Below are 17,477 nucleotides of genomic sequence, written 5' to 3' on the forward strand. Positions count from 1 at the left end.
TAAAAAAATGTTCACGACCACACCCAGCTATACTTAGGATTTACTTTTTTGTCCTTTGGTTAGTTCCTTGAGAATTTCACAAAAAAAAAAAAAAATGTGTTTTACTCATAGACACCTCTTCCCACACCTCCCAGATCTTTCACTCTGTCCCAGCTTTGTTACCAAACTTTGTCTCCTCTATTTTTCTCCCACACACAACTTCCAATTTGTGCTGTCTTGGCCTTCTACTGGAACATGGTCAACTTACCAGGGCCTCCACTCTCAGAGAAAATTCCCTCTCCCTCTCCCAGCAGCTATCACAACTCCTCAGCTAGGGTGGGACTTTGTGTCCACCTCCCATATTCAAATTCATGCTGGTATTTGCTCCGGCTTGAGCTTGCTTGGGGCTTGGGCATGCTGCTGTAACTATTGTGAGTTAATAAGGGCAGCTGTTTTTCTGCATTTAGAGGACACTGTTTCCTTGTATTTATCTTCAACCTCTGGCTGTTAAACTCTCTCTGCCCTCTTCCACAATGATCCCTAGGCCTCAGTAGAAGGGGATGTGATGTAGATGTCCCATTCTGGATACCTTGGACAGTTGTGGGTTTCTATGCCCATCTCTCTATACTGCTAATAGAAGCTTCTTTAACGAGAGAAGCATTAATCTATAACAGGAAGTCATTAGGAGCTGGTTGAATACTATGTCCATTTAGCAGAATAATAATAGGAAGTTCTCCCCTCAGGTCTATGATCTAACTAGTCACAGGTTCTTAGCCTGACAATTTTGTTAAGTAGTGGTTTTACCTTGTAGAGCAGAACTTAAATTCACCCGGAAAGTGATGGATTACTCCCAGGATGTTCATGTCACTATTGCATCAGTGGGCATGTCTTTTCAAGCCAGTCATTATTAGATTTCAGAAGAATCACACCTTGGTAAGATTGATGATTACTTTTATCTTATAGTAGCCTGTACAGCACCTTCAAGTAGTATGGAAATTATCCTGTAAGGATCAAGCTCCTAAGTGATTAACCACTTGATTTTTCATGTTCTGTGACCCTAGAACATGGTGTCTTCAGCAATAGGGTCTAACTGTAAAGTTCTGGAGGGTAATCAATAGTATTAGCTATATAACACCTCCCTGGCTAACAATTGCAAAGGAGGTACAACTCATTCCCGGCACTGTTTTTTCTTTTGTTAGCTAGTGATTTCTCATAGGGCATTATCATCCTGTTATAGAGTGACTTCACTTTAACACTCTCTCTCTCTCTCTCTCTCTCTCTTTCTCTGTGTGTGTGTGTCTGTCTGTGTGTGTGTGTGTGAACGTGTAAGCTCCTATAGTAGTAGGTAGGTTTCTGCATGACTTTCTCAAAAGATCTTAGTGCTATTCCTGCCCCCTCTTATTTTTCCTTTCTCTATCCTGTTATCTCACCCCAACCCCAATTTCACCCCTCCTGTCCCATTAATCTCCTGTCTCCTATCCCTTGAGTGAACACAAGGATGTAGGGAAAGAGGAACACTTATTCACTACTGGTGGTAGTGCAAACTGATGTAGCCACCATGGACAGTGTGGAGGGTCCTTAAAAAGCTGAAAACAGATCCACCAAATGATCTAGTTACACAACTCCTGAGCATATATCCAAAAGACTCTCTAGCCTATGCTAGAGATACCTGTTCACCCATGTTTTACCACTGCTCTATTTGCAGTAGCCAGTAAATAGAGACAGCCTAAATGTTCATCAATTGATGAATAAATAATGAAAACACGATGTATTTACCCTGTGGAATACTACTCAGCTGTTAAGAAAAATAAAATTATGAAATTAACAGGTAAACGGATGAAGCTGGAAACAATAATTCTGAGCCCAGATCCTGAAAGACAAACATCACGTTTTTCTATCATTTGTGGATCTTATATTTGAATTTCAGATACTTGTGCTTCATTGAGAATATTCATGGAGGTCAAAATACTAATAAGGAACAATGGGATGGTGTGGGTCTTCCAGGAACGGGAGCTAGAAGGTCATGGTACTTAATGGATTTTTAATGAGTGTCTGTAAGAATGTTAGATACTTTGCACAATGTCTTTGTAAATACTTCTCAGTATTTATCAAGTGGATGATCCTGTACTGCAGATAGACAACCCTAGATTCAAAAGGCTAAGAAAATCATGCCAAAATAAACAACCAGATTTCCAACTCTCTTGACACAGGTAATTTGTGTTATTCATCTTTGTATGTTTGCTAGCTAGCAGGGTGAAAGTGTTTAATAACTTAATTTTCAAATGAATACTTGGATTAAGAGATAAATGTTAGTAATTTAGCTAGAAAAATAGAACTGAAATTCCAAACCAGAATGTGAGTTGAGAGCCCATACTCACCACTCTGTTTGGCCTCCTCCGGGAAGTATGCAGGGCTCATTTCCAGATGAGGCACCAATGCCAGGGGTGAGCACCAAAGTTCCCAAAAGTATCTCGCTCAGGAAGGCGCATCTTTATTCTTCTGTTTCATTCGTAATTTCATGAATCTAGGAGAAAGAGTTACTTATTTTTCTCTGGTCTGAACTTTAAATGCGACACATAAAGCCAGGTATTTTTTTTTAATGGTACGCCTGCTATTTGCACATCTTCTTGTGCCTATTAAAACACCACAAATCTTTGCCTGCTGTTTGCTTATGCTAAGGCTTCGGCCATCAGATATGCTACTTTAGCATGCTATGCGGCACGAAGATCCAAGTTTATTCATAATATAACAAAGTAGAGTTTGTTTTTTCCGCACAGACAGAAGTTTGTTTCACTCAAGAATGTGAGTTGGTAGTTATGGCTTCACACCCATGCAGAGTCAGTACCATTAAACTATCACATTTTCTGTTTATGTTGACTAATTATTTCTCCCATTAAAAGGGGGCGGGGGGAATGGTTCTGTTAGCCAGGCCAGAACACATAATGATTCCCACTGTTGGATGAACACTGTTGGACCTGTCTCCTGAAAAACGCTGTTATTTACCACCCACAAACTCATCAACAGTCCTGGCTCTCTGCAGGATCTGGATCCTCATCCCTCCCCAACCCCTCTTGTCCTCTGTTCACCTCCACTTGGGAACATGGCCACTTGGAGAAAGGGAAGTTTCCCCTCCCTTAGAAACAGCTGGCGATGCTGACTCAGTACCTTACATTTCAACCCAGAGCAGAATGTACTCACTTTAGGATGGAGTTTCTATTTGTGGTTAAGGAACAGATTCTTTGCTTTTGATCCTTCAGATGCCTTTGATACAGTCTCAGGATCAGACTGAACCAGCAGATCAGAATAGCTCTTCACAAGGAAATTAATATAATTTTTTCCTATTATAAGAGTCAACTTTGAAATCTATCCATGGATTATTATTCTTTTAATGAATAAAGTAAGTAACATAATGTGGAGACTCTTATATAACTTTTATTAGAATTGAAAGCCAAAGTGTTAGTGTTCTGAATTACTATTCATTCCAATTTACATTACTAATAGATTTAGAAAAATACAGGAAAAGACTATATGCAAGACTGCAATATTTTGAGAGATTTTACTCTTTTATGACCTCTCGTATGTTTCATAACTTTCCCATTTCTCTTTGCTTACCCCAACACCCAAATATATTGCATTAAAAAGGGAATGAACATTTAAAACCCCCAAGCAAACTAAAATTATTGCCGGTGGGAGATAGGAGGGAACAGAGGGGAAATGGAATGTTCTCACATAAAAGAACATGGAGACAGATGCACAAACTCTTCAAGGGTTGGAATCTGAATGCAAATTCCCAAGTTTGTGCCTCATTAGAACACTTCCTCTAATATAAAAAATTAATAAGAGAACATATTTTTTGGTGAAATATGTGATGCTTGCTCTTTTCCAAGACCTGTAAGATTAAAAAAAAAATAAAGCAAATGGCACTATCAGACCAAATATTTTCTCTCCTTTACTTCTGATATTTAGAAAGTACAGAGTCCACACCCACTTGACCTGTGGACTTCATGTAAGAAGGGTTTGGAGGCTTGGATTCTACCTTCCTCTAATCTCATCACCTGTCACTCAAGTGCTAGAACTTCACAGGTGACTGTCATGCTATTCCTCATGGCGAGTCCTTCCTCACTGCTGTCAACCCTGCACTTGCTGATCCTCCACAAGGTAGACTCTACCTTGGATGCTCAAGGATGACTTCCAAGGTTTTTCCCCAACATCCGGGCCTCAAACGAAGAATAATGCCAAAATGCCTCACCTCACCACTGTGTTTATAGTAACATCTCTGAATGATTCTGTGCCATATTTACCTGAGATCTGAGATCATCTCTATTTATTTAGTTCTCCATTCATGTATTTATCAACTACTTAACAACATGACATCAAGAACCCACATATTCTCTGTATCATATAACACATATAAAACATAAGGGGTTTTTAACTGAAAACCTTAATTTATAGCCTCTCTTTTACATCCATACACAATTAAGCCCATTTTCATCCATCTTAAATTCATGGTCATGACCCCATAGCACTGAGTTACTATAAATTTGGCCCTTGCTAACCAAGCTTACATCTAACTACCAAGTGTTCCGCATACAGTAGATGCCAGGAGTTATACAGCCACTATGATTTTCTTAGCATTTTGAACTGACTTGGTTTTCGTGGGGGAAAAAAAAATAGCCAATCAGTATTTAATGTCAGCCTCAGCTTATGTAGCTAGAGATTTGTTTTAAAATATTTACAGAATAAAAATATTAGACTTACGATAGGAAAGTATTATTTAGGAAGTGAAAAAAAGGCTTACCAAGTTCCCAAAGAAATTATTTCCATGAAGAACAACAGTGTTTCCTTGCATTTTAATAATAGTGGATCACCAGCTGGCCTATATTCCGATTACGTGTTCCTTCCCTCTACTCCTCTCACTTCCTCCCCTCCTCCCTCCCAACCAGGGCTCTCCATGTTCTGTCTCTCATTAGAAAACAAACAGGCTTCTAAGGGATACAATACAATGAGATAAGATTTTAAAAAACTAATACATAAGAATTGGACAAAACAAAGAGATGGAAAAGATCCCAAGAAAAGGCACAAGAAACATATGCAGATGCAGAGACCCACTCGTTTACAAACTCAGGAATCTCATAAAAACACTAAATTGGAAGCCATAATATACACAAAGACCTATAAAGTAAAAAGAGTGAATATATATGTATGTATATATGTATGTATACATATATATATATAATTTTAATTTAAAAAAAAAAGCTCTGACATGACTTTATGAGACAAGGAAACTCAGAAGATGCCACTGAGTTTATTTTCTGTTGGCCATCTACTGCTGGGCATGCAGCCTACCCTTAAGAGTGGTTTGTCTCCCCAGTGAGATTCCCCTGGAGGAAACTAAATTTAATGCCTGGACTATGTACAGGTAAAACACCAAGTGAAGTATGGTAGATGTGTATGTGTGTTAAACCAAATGTGTATATATGTGTTTGCATATATATATACATATGAACATGCCTGTATAGATATGTATATTTAAATAACAGTTAAATTTTAAATTGTTTAATATACTAATATTAAACATCAAATTCAATAGGTAAGTAACATTTAAAAATAGCAACATTTCCATGTGTTTACATCCATAAACATAGCTGTTTCAACAATTTATTATTAAACAATAAAAACAGTAGAGGGTCATGAATAAACTTTTTACCCAGTTATCACAGTGTGGGGATAACACCAAAATAGTGTTGGGGTTAGAAAGATGATCTTGTGGTTGAGAGTTTTCCAGGAAAGCATGAGGACCAGAGTTCAGAGCCCCAGAGTCCCTAAAAATTCTGAATGGATGTTGAACCTACCTGTAATCAGAGCAGTGGTTCTCAACCCATGGGTGACAACCCGTGTGTGTGTGTGTGTGTGTGTGTGTGTGTGTGTGTGTGTGTGTGTGTGTTGGGGGGGGAGGTCAAATGACTCTTTTACAAGGGTTGCCTAAGGCCATTGGAAAACACAGATAATTATGTTTTAATTCATAACAGTAGCAAAATTTCAGCTATGAAGTAGCAACAAAAATAATTTTATGCTTGAGAGGGTCATCACAACATGAGGAACTGTATTAAAAGTTTGCAGCATTAGGAAGGTTGAGAACCACTGACTTAGACTCTCTGACTGCATAGACAAGGGGTCCATAAAACAAGCTGGCTAGTGAAACTAAACATATTTGGGAACTCAAAATTTGAATGAGCAGTCCTATCTCCTTGAATAAGATGAGTGATTGATGATGATTCCCAATGGTACCCTCAATACTCTGTATGTACCCACACATATGAACAAATAAAAGTAGAAAAAGAAAAAAAAGTGTTATATCCCATTAAATAATTATACACATTCAAATAAGCTTTTGTCCCTACTTTGATACCTATACCTAAATCCTCCAAATTGGTTAAAAGGCTGTGGAGGCTCAGTCATGGTCAAATTTAAGGTTTAATTTATAAATGAACAAAAAAATTCTCAATATTTCCTTGTTGTAGTCACCAAAAATCTGCACAAGATTATCAAGTAATTTTAATTTTTAACATTTGATCTTTCTTAAAATTGACCTTACTAGGCATTAAAGGAGCCATGAATCGTCCCTAAATTTTCAGTAACCATAATATCACTCTATAATAATACAGTTAAACAATGCTGTTGCAACCAGCATTGGAGAGACTTGATTGTGTACTTTCCCTAACTTAGTCAAAAAAATAAATAAATAAATAAATAAATAAATAAATAAATAAATAAATAAATACAAAAACACAAAAATTCACATTTTTCTCCTATAAAAATCTTTTATTGTTTAACTTTCTGTTAAATAGTTATCAGTTTAACACTTGTCTTTAAAAACACAATTATATAGCTTTTTATATTACTGGCTAAATCCTTCAATCATACTCATTATTAAAAATCAATGTAATAAATAGTCACTCTGTATAGACGCTAAGAACTATCAAAAAGACTATCAAGAAATTATCAAACCAAATAAACTCTTTAACTTGAGACACTCAGTGTGAACACATGCATAAGAGGAGAGAGCCTGAACAAGAAGACCACAGTGAATATGAGGTCTCTTCTCCCTCTTCTTTCTCTCAAGGCCCCTGGTAGGGTCTGGGCGAGTGTTTTTGTTTGCTTGCTTCCTTATTTTTTGGTTTAAATAACATTTATCAAAATTGTGAATGCATTACATTTTAATTATATAAATTATAAAATTGCCAAATTGCTCTTATGTAATCAGCACTTACACTGAATTCAATCAAGCTCGTCTTATGAACCTAAAGCCTATTAAATTTGCATTTCTGAAAGTTACTCTAGTCACAAATAAATGAGAAGCATGGATAATAATCGGCAACACAAAACAATGGATTTCTACACTTCCAGTTGAACTTTAGAAATAGAGTAAAGAAAGGCAGACCCATAAAGCTTGCTTTGAATTGTTACATGAAATTTGTTACTGCAGTCGGTTTGTGGCAGCATTAATACTACAAGTCACAACTTGACACTTAGCAGCTAGGTCATTTGAAGAATTTTGAATTCCTGTGAATTTTACTCATTTTATCATTCATATCTGTCCCCGTTACATTAACATTTACCTATACTCAGAGGGAGTTATTAGACACCAAAGATGTCTGTTTCAATCTTTGATTTCAGTTGTTAGTTGTTTAGTAATTTTCAGTGTTCTTCAGACCCAGCTTGGAGTTTCAAAAGTGAATCATCCTGATAACTTCCTCTTTCACAGCTCACAGAACTGTTGGCACATTAAATTTTGCTATTTTATGACACATACAAAGTTGTAGAAAGATACAAGGTACCATTGAAATTTGATTGTAATTCAACCTTTTTCTCTTACAAAATATCCTTTATTTTTTGCTATGTTTCCTTTTTCTTTAATCCTTCAGGGCTTTCTCAACACCCTAAGTAGCTACCAGAGAATCCCATGTGCATCCCCAATAAACATTCCAAAGTAAGTTCTGTTCCTGTTTGATCATGTCATATTATGCCACATTTTTATAAATTAGACTTTTCTTTCCCCTCAACCTTTTTCTAACTCTCCACCTGCAGGATTTCTCAGCCTAAGTAGCACCTTCTCTCCCGATAACTCAAAAACCCAACTTCTCAAACTTCTTTCTTGTCCAGGTCATGTCTGTTGGTTATCATATTTGCTTGATTACACCACCTTGGTTCTGTTGGAATATTCATCCAATCCTTATCATATCATTCTGCTTAGCTTATTGGAAATTACTGTCAGGCTTTTACCTAGAACATCACATTAAGTACCTTATGATCTCCATGTCTGCTGAGCCGTCAGGGAAAAAATGTTTTAATTGAAATCACAACACATCACTCCCCAGATAGAAACAGAATGATTGCTACTCCATGTTCCACAAAGGATTCCATAATGGAAACACACCCTAATGCCTCCAGTCTTCTGGAGAGTCCTGATTCTTCCTTTACCTGCAACTTATATACCCTTGCATCAAACTCATGCCCTCTACTTTTCAATTGGGGCATTGATGGTGTTTCCTGCTCTAGCATGCCATAGACATGTATGTGCTGGTAACTCCAATTATTTTCTAAGACAGAGTGGAAACTTCTACAAAGCATCCCTTATGTCTCCACTGCCACTACCTCCAATGTTCATATTTAACAACATAGAAAGATATTGTTTGACAAATATAATAATGTATAAGGAAAAAATAAAGTCAATAGAATGGGCCAAAGTGAAAGACGCATGACAAACGAAAATTCTATTTTTTTTTTGTCTTAGAATCACAATATTTTATGGCTGAAAGAGTTCTTACAGGCAATCCAAAGTTTTCTGTGGTTTCCATATAAAAAGTAAAAAGCTCTTGTCTTAAGATGAAGTTTGGGAAATTTGTATCTGGTTGTGTAATACTGACTATAATTTCAGTGATCCTTATACAGCATTCATGAAAGCAATCACTACAGTATTCACCCATAAAAACAGGATCCCAGACTCTGAACTTCACAGTCTTAACTTCGGTCATTTCCCATAGCCACCATATAAACTTTCCCAAGAAAACATTTATTTTTGTCATTTTGTACTCAAACATCACCACCTATAGCATACATTGTCTGACTACAAAGAAGCAAATCCCCACCACAAGCTGGGACCATTGTGCCCCCCTTGCATTTTCAAAACTTTGTTCCTAATGAAAACTACAGAAAAATTTGTTATATCACGATGTTGACTTGCATCATTTCACTGGGAAAAGTCTTGGAGTAGCAGGGAATTGAGCAAGGTCTTGGCATATGTTCCAATGTCACAGGAAATGGTTACCAATCGTTAGACCCACTCAGAACTGTCTCTGAGAAGTTTATGAACATCCAGACCCAATTCTTTAAATGAAACATCTTAAGGAATGTTAATATTTGAGGCCCTGAAAGTGTAAATCACATGAATATTAATAACTGATCTATTTAAAGTTGTTTCATAATTCATAAAGGCTTTAGGGTACATACGATTTCAAAATCACATTTTTCTTAAGAAGCCACATTTCAGAGGTATCGACATATTGGTGAAGACCAATTGGATCCATATTCTTTGAACCTGAAATGACTGCCTAACTAAACAGGAAGCAGGGTTTTTTTTTCAAGTATGGTATTTCCACAGACAGGTTTTGTTAAAATCTTTCCAGGTTGCACTTATACCTCTAGATTTTGCCTTCGACTCTGATTGATTCTGAACACTTAGAGCTCTCCTGCACCTTTTGTTTTGAGGGTGCATCCCTGCTTAAGAACAGGATCTCATTTTCTCCAAGTCCCCAGTGCCGACCGAGCCTCTGGCATGAAAAATGACCCTGATACTTGGAAAGGAGTTTCCCATACAAGTCCCTCAGGTCCCATAATGGCAAAACCTCCTCGTCCAACTTTATAGAACCTCCCCACCCGACAGAAGAGCATGTACAGGAAAAGCAGACCTCCCTTCCCCCACACATTTCCTCAGTTTATTTATGAAACATCTTGGAATGAGAATGAATTGCTTGTGGTTCCTGTGGCTGATTCGGAGATGGTTTCCTGCAGGCCAGGGGAAGCTGGTCAACCGAATGACCTCTGTGTAGCTAACCCATATACCCCAATGAGAAGGCTCTTTGGTTTTATGGGTACCATTTCTAACTATGCCTAGAGGACTCTGTTTTTACAATGAAGAACTTAATAACCAAATATCACTGTGAAGATGGACTAATAATGTACAGTTCTATCGGAGCTCACACCTTCCCTTACTACTACATTTGAAATATGAAGTATTCCTCACAGGCTCATGTTTTGCAACCTTGTTGCCCAGCTAGTAAGTGATAATATCTGGGGTGGGGATGGGGGGAGCCTTTAGACGGAGCCTAGCTGGTGGAGAAAGATTATTAACGGGGGAGCTTTGAAGTTTATTGCCCAGACCCCAGGTCCCCTCCTGCTCTGCTTCCTGGTGTGGCACCATAATACTGGAGAGCTTTGTTTCTTCAATAAAGAGTTTAATAACACAACATCACTGCAAAGTCAGATTAATAGTGGCCATGTCTATTGATGTTTATACCTTCCTCTATCAATAAAAAAAGTCAGAAATTTGCTAAGATACCTATAGACACCTGTATATCAACTTCTGCTTCTCGAAGGATTGGTTTTCCTCCTGGCATCTAGAAAGGCCTATAAAGAATTAGCATTGTATTTGTACAGAGAATCCATTTGGAAAGAAGGTAACATTGAACACTGTTGGAAAGAACACTGGCAACATGAAGCATGCTCCTTATTTAGTCCTATCAGATGGCATATAATTAATGCCTATAATCAAGGTGAGTGAGAGGAACTCAAGTAAATGATGACTCTGATATTTCTTTATGTTTGTTCAGATTTGCCAGTGACCATGTATGACTGTTAGATATCTGGGAAAGCGTGTTGATAGTGATCTTTCTATTAGACTAGCATCCTCCACAAATGTGTCTTTTACTTGAATGAGTAGATTTAAATGGGGCCACAAAAACTCTAAGACTTCTCTCCCAAAGGACAAAATAGTACACATAAATTATGATAAGCACTGGCATTTGATCTATATAGACTTACTAATAATATTTAAATGCCAAGTTTTTACATTATATCAGTTTGAATGGTAAGGAGAAATATTTCAGAAATGCACTGGGCAGTGACAAGATGCTAATGTAGTTTCTGAATCAGTTCGAGTTGGATCAAAGAGAAAACTGTGCTCTTACGGCAGAGTTGAAAATAGATGTTCCAGACCTAATGTCGTTACCCAGCCTCCTCACTCAAGTGCATGGTATCACACTTGCTGAGGAAATCAGAGATGCATGCTTTTCATCTGTGACACACACAAAATCAAATCAATTTTACCTATTTCGTTGTATTAAGAACAAAAACAAAAACAAAACACAAAATGCCCAAATCCCTCGTTTTCCTTGATACTACATCAGTAAATATATTTTACTGAGGTTTTCTTTTTTGATGAATAATTTCAATCAAAGATATTATGAATTTACAAATTCACAAATGTATGAGATTAAACATTAAAAATAATGTTTATTATTTTTACAGTTAAAGAAATCCAGGTTGAAACAAAAGGTAGGGAACACCTTATCTCATTCACCCACTATCATCAAATTAAAAGCTAACTAAAATAACATGATCACAGACCAACATGTCGTTTAATTTTATATCCACGGTCTAACCTCTCCTTCTGTTTTCCTGTTTTGTCTCTCTAGTGCATCCTAACGTCAGCCAAGGCTGCCAAGGAGGCTGTGCGACGTGTTCAGATTACAATGGATGTTTGTCATGTAAGCCCAGACTATTTTTTGTTCTGGAAAGAATTGGCATGAAGCAGATAGGAGTGTGTCTCTCTTCATGTCCAAGTGGATATTACGGAACTCGATATCCAGATATAAATAAGTGTACAAGTAAGTGCCCATATCACTTTATATTTTTATCTCCTCCTCGGGGGATTTCTCGTGAATAAAAGAGCTTCTAATAAAGCTAAAAGAGTCAAAAAACAAGTAATATTTACATAGTATTTAGGGTAACAGATACAGAGACTTAGCCCTCAGGGCAGAAAACTTCCACTACCAACTTAAAAAAAAAAACAAAAAAAACAAAAAAAACTCCACTCAGTTTTGTTTTTGTTTTTTGGTTTGTTGTTTGTTTGTGTACAAAACCTAAAGCCAAGAACATGATTATCACTCCCTTGAAAGTTACAATAGGTATCAGAACCAGCTGAGTTCCCATTACCATTATAAAATCTAAGTATTCAATAACTAGAAGAACTATGTCAGTTATTTTGGCTCCTATAAGGTCCCAGTATAGCAACGAAAACATTCTTTTGTCAGTTGGAAATAGTGTATGAGCACAGTGTTCTTGACCCCAAAAGTCCAGTCCCAGCAATGGAAACCAAGTGACCCTGAGAGGTGTAAACCAGGGAACGCCTCGGGTCACCATGCCCAGGCTACCGAGCCTGTAACTCCCTTCCATGTGGTGCCAGCCTTACTACCGCCCTCCTAAGAGCTTCCCAGGTCAAGATTTGCCTTTGCACTTTTTGTTCTTCACTGGCTCCGTTGACGTTTTGGAAGCTATTTATTCCCTCATTCAAGATTCTAAAGGCGTCACCTCAGTGGGATGCTCCAAGGTCCTCTCATCCAGAAGGACAGGTCTCTCCCGTTTCTCAGTCACCTGTCTGCTTTTCCCACATTTATCTGTTGCTATTGTGGTTGCCATTTTCTCGAACACTTACCACTCTGGAACCAGATTTTGGTCGCCTGCATCTGTAGTTCTTCGCTAGACTTGATCCTCTGTTATCTGGGTTGTGAATGGAAGTTATTATAGTGACTAATGTATTGGTTTATGCTAAGGTTTAGGTAACAATAATGCAAAATACTCATAATAATCATAGAGTATGGTAATCACTACATAAGAGTCCACTCATGATAGTGCTCACTGTGTCTCCTTCTAGAAGGCATGCTTTGTGAACGCTCGACATTATCCCCATGAACTGAACCATTATCTATAACTTTTGACATATAGTGGACAGTTACATGTTTGTCGAATGGACAAATATCCCTTTAGAACAGTATGAATATAATATCTCTGTATATTTAATTCAAATTATAAGGAAACATTACTATCATTTAATGCAAAGAGCTATTTGGCCAGGTGGACAGGTTGAATACTTCTTATATGAACTGTCTGGAACCAGATTTGGTTTTGGAGGTTTGGGGATTTGAGAATACTTGTACAGAATTTAGTGGCTGAATATTCCTAATCTGATCATCCAAAATCTATGACATTTTTATAACATGATGTCAGTGATCAAAATGTTTCAGATTTTAGAGTAATCTGTATTTTAGATGCTGGAAATAAGGGTGTCCAGTGTATATTATCAAGGTATTTTCCCTGAGACACTCTGTATCACAATTTGGAAAACAGCAACGGATGTTTATTGACTCGATGTCTTTGGGAGAGTCCTCAATTCAGTCTGGTAAAATAACATTGAACCTCAACTTGGATGCAAGAATTGTATGTATGTGGGAAGATGTCCAGCAATAGCTTGGAAAAGATAACAGAGTCACAATTCCTTTTCTGTGTTTCTCTTTCAGAATGCAAAGCCGACTGTGATACTTGTTTCAACAAAAATTTCTGCACAAAGTGTAAGAGTGGATTTTACTTACACCTTGGAAAGTGCCTCGACAGCTGCCCAGAAGGGTTAGAAGCCAACAACCATACTATGGAATGCGTCAGTATTGGTGAGGAAGGCCTCTAACATTTAGAATGGATGAGAAACACCCCAGATGACAATGGCAGTCTTCATTTGAGAAATTTCTTCTCAAAGCCCGATTCCATAAGAACCAGAGAGGCTATCTCTAGTGCCCTCTTCATTTTTGCTTACAAAGAGGCCGTCCTAAATCTATGTTTAAGGGGCCATATCCAACATGTATCATGGGTTACTTAAGAGTGCTCTGCTGTTTCTTAAGGACAACTTGTAATTGTTTCAAACTATTCTGATAATCAATGATTTATTATATTTCAGAGAGACAATGAAGAGGGGGGGAGAACTCAACTAACTTCCACTTTTGACCAAGAGTTTTACAAAATCCTTAAATTTAATACCAACCCATAACCAAAGTTGATTTTTTGTGAAAATAGTCATCAGTGCTGTAGCGGCCTTCTTGTACAGGTGTTAAGAACAAAAAGAGAGAGAGAGAGTTTCACGTTTGATTAATTGCAGGCCTGGTTTTCTGGAGGGGAGGTCCCTCTCACAAGTTGCCTGTCTAAATAACAGATCACCGCCAGAGTATGTTTTCTCTCTTAAGTGATACACAGCTACTAGAGCTATGAGTTGGATGCACACTTGTGGAGCAGATGCTAAACTGAATGAGAAAACAGCAAAGGAAAACTCAAAAGTCCCTTGGGCAGTGGCTGCAGGAGCCTTTGATGCTGCCCCAACGCTGGCATGTGTACACAGAGCCTCCTGATGCGGCATGAGATAGTCTCCAGGAGTGCCCCCAGGCTCGCCCCAGTACACTTCTGTTAGAATCTAAAGTGTTGGAGAAATAATTATAAGTTGGTGGCTTATATAGTTGCTTCAGGACAACTACAACTTTTATTTCTGTACACTCTTTTTTTTTGTCAGAAGAAAATGAATATATGATATTTTAAAGTTAATGTCAGAAGCACTGGAAAACAGCAATCTCAAATCAGCCTGTGTCTTTTTTTGTTTGTTTGTTTGTTTAGGTCTTTTCTCTAGTCAATAAAAACACAGAAAAAACAACTTAAGAAAGGGTAAAAGGTCCATAAGAGTTCTTCTAGCCTATTCATCCTAAGAGTTGATGATTAGAGGTAGTAAGTTCCAAGCAATGGGGAAAAAAATGAAAATACTTTATGAAATAGTCAAGAACACATATTGAGGATGAATTAATGGAAGCTTGTGGGATTTCTTTACCCAGAACAAAAGACAGATATTTAAGTTTTGTTAGTTGTTGAAGGTGCAGCACTCAGTCATTAACACTCATTAATAAATTTAAATTAATGAATTAAAGCATTCACTAATGTTTTCCTATCGGGGGAGGGTACTTAACATGTGGCACTGTGGGATTAGCTTTCAAAGAAATTTGGTTTTATATCTCCAGTGTTACCAGGTTTCTTTCTTACCATAAATTTTAGAAGATGATTATATATTTTAAAATAGGCACCAGCAGCCAAGTGGCCACTTACTGAATAAGTGACCTAAGACACAGTTGTATTTAAGATCAGCAACTTCTGCTCAGGACCAGCTCCTGTCATTTGGCATTGGGTCCCCAGACACAGCATGCACAGACTTGCCCCAGATTATCAGAGAAAATGATAAAGGGCTTCACTACCCAAAGGATTATCAAAGTTGGCCCTGTAACAAGTATGGAAGATTAGGACCCATAGAGCTGAAATGTGGGCTGCAAAACACATCACAAGTTTCAGTGTTTGGATTAGCCCCTTAGCTTGAGGTCTCAACAGCTTACTGGATACTATTTTCCCCTGCTTAGAGCTGTAGCTTAGCTTTTGTTCCTTTTTAAAAAGAAGCTAAACTGAGTGGAAGGGTTTGAAACAGAAAATATTGCCCCATATAAGAATGGCGTGAAAGGTCAGCATCACAATGTATCCATGTTCGTGGTCCCCAAGTCAAATTAAGCGTAGGCTTTCACCTTTGCAGCAGGGCATCTTCTTTCCACATTGGACTCCAGATATTTGCTTTCTCTCTGCACGGCCATCCTGTCTTCCTTGCTGTTCCTCTTCGAGAAGCAAACGGCCAGAGAGGGGGAGTGGCCCACTCTAAACACTGAGAGGCAGGGCTCATGCCTTAGCTGCGTCTCCTGTGGGACAGGCAGTTAGTGGCCAAACCCAAGTCAGCCACGTTCCACCTTCCTCCCGTTCTTGCCAGCATTTTCCCTGCATCTCACAGGGACAACCAACCACGGTATGACCCTTTGTAGGGCCTCGGGGCTCATTACATTACTTCTTCTGAAATATTTCATTGATGGGTGTCTTCCTATGTTAAGGTCATGCTTAAGTATCTTTTCACAATGTTATGTCTCAGTTCTACATTGTTCATTTAAGCTAAATTTAGCATAAATCACCCTTTTATGTTTCGCCTATCATTTGTATAAAGTTTCCATTTTCTACAAAAACATATTATTTGCTACATGATTGGCTTTTCTAGAGTATTTCTGAAGGAGAAAGATCTCTTCCCTTCATGCCAAGCTGATCTAAAGGTTTTTACTATCTAATCACATTAGTTATATTTTCTTCCCCAATGGAATTATCTAAGATTTACATCAGAATTTAATCTTTACAACCATTCATCTTCTGATTTTAGATCAGTAATTACCTATGTTGTAATTTTTTAAATCCAGGTTCATAAAGTCAAAGCATGTATTTGACTTTTCATCCTTATCATGAAAGGCCTGAAATGTTCTGGCTTCCATATTAAATAATGTTTTTCTAATTTGTCCTCTTAATCCTAGTTTTAAACACATATACAAAGTTAACTTACAAACTCACTTTCTTCTTCTCTTTGCCTTCCTGGAGACTTTCTAATCTGTATTACTCATTGATTATTATTAATGTAGAGCAAGGATGCTATGGGATAAAGTTCATAATTGGCAGAAGATTATACTATTAAATACTGTAGCTGCTTCATTCTCTGCTCAGAATCACAAAGGTATAATGGAATGTGAAGTTTATTTTGAAGATGATACAATAATGCTCATTGAAATTTATAGAAACTAATTCACTTTTACAAGGCTCTTTGCTGTGTTCAGGTACCTACAAGTAACTAAAATAGCTATTAAAAATGAAGATATTTTAAATCTGTAGATTTAAAATAAATTTTTAATTAAAAAATTACTTATATGTAGAGATTTGATTTTAAATCTCTGGAACACTTAGGTTATTGTTTTTAAGGTTGTCATAGGAGATGGCATTCTTGCAAAATAACAACCCATTAAGTCAGAAGACAATGGAAGAGGTTACTGGAAAAGTTACTCTTATGAAGACAAATTTGTACTATCTGAAAGGTTTACAATTGGAAGCCATTTCTGTTGTTGTAAGTTAGGAGGTTTCATGGTCATAAAAACAGGAACAGCATTTTTAATCCAGCCAGGGGAACACACACCTATAATATTGGTAATCAGGAGGCAGAGGCATGGGGATCATAAGTTTGAGACTAGATTGGGCTGCATATAGAGACTCAGAAGGGAGGAAGGGAAGAAGAAAGGGAGGGAGGGAGGGAGGGAGGGAGGGAGAGAGGGAGGGAGGGAGGGAGGGAAGTAAAGAAGGAAGGAAAAAGGCACGTTGGAGTGTTCCTTTTCATTATAAGTGCAAACATCTACTACTACTGGGAAAACTATTAATGAGAAGCAGAGAAACTGTACTCACACAAAGGAAACAATTCTTCCATGAACCTCAGATGGGCACATTCTGCCCTTTAA

General features: G+C 37.6%; 1 protein-coding gene across 1 annotated transcript in view; it reads left to right on the forward strand.

Moving 5' to 3' along the window:
- Positions 1 to 17,477, forward strand: part of Rspo3 (R-spondin 3) — an 85,487-nt gene that overhangs the window by 19,374 nt on the left and 48,636 nt on the right. The window contains exons 2-3 of the mRNA XM_028868329.2: positions 11,733 to 11,924; positions 13,614 to 13,760. Coding sequence (XP_028724162.1) covers positions 11,733 to 11,924; positions 13,614 to 13,760 — 339 coding nt within the window. The remainder of the gene's footprint in view (positions 1 to 11,732; positions 11,925 to 13,613; positions 13,761 to 17,477) is intronic.

Source organism: Peromyscus leucopus, chromosome 8a, assembly GCF_004664715.2.
Source record: "Peromyscus leucopus breed LL Stock chromosome 8a, UCI_PerLeu_2.1, whole genome shotgun sequence".
NCBI lineage: Eukaryota > Metazoa > Chordata > Mammalia > Rodentia > Cricetidae > Peromyscus > Peromyscus leucopus.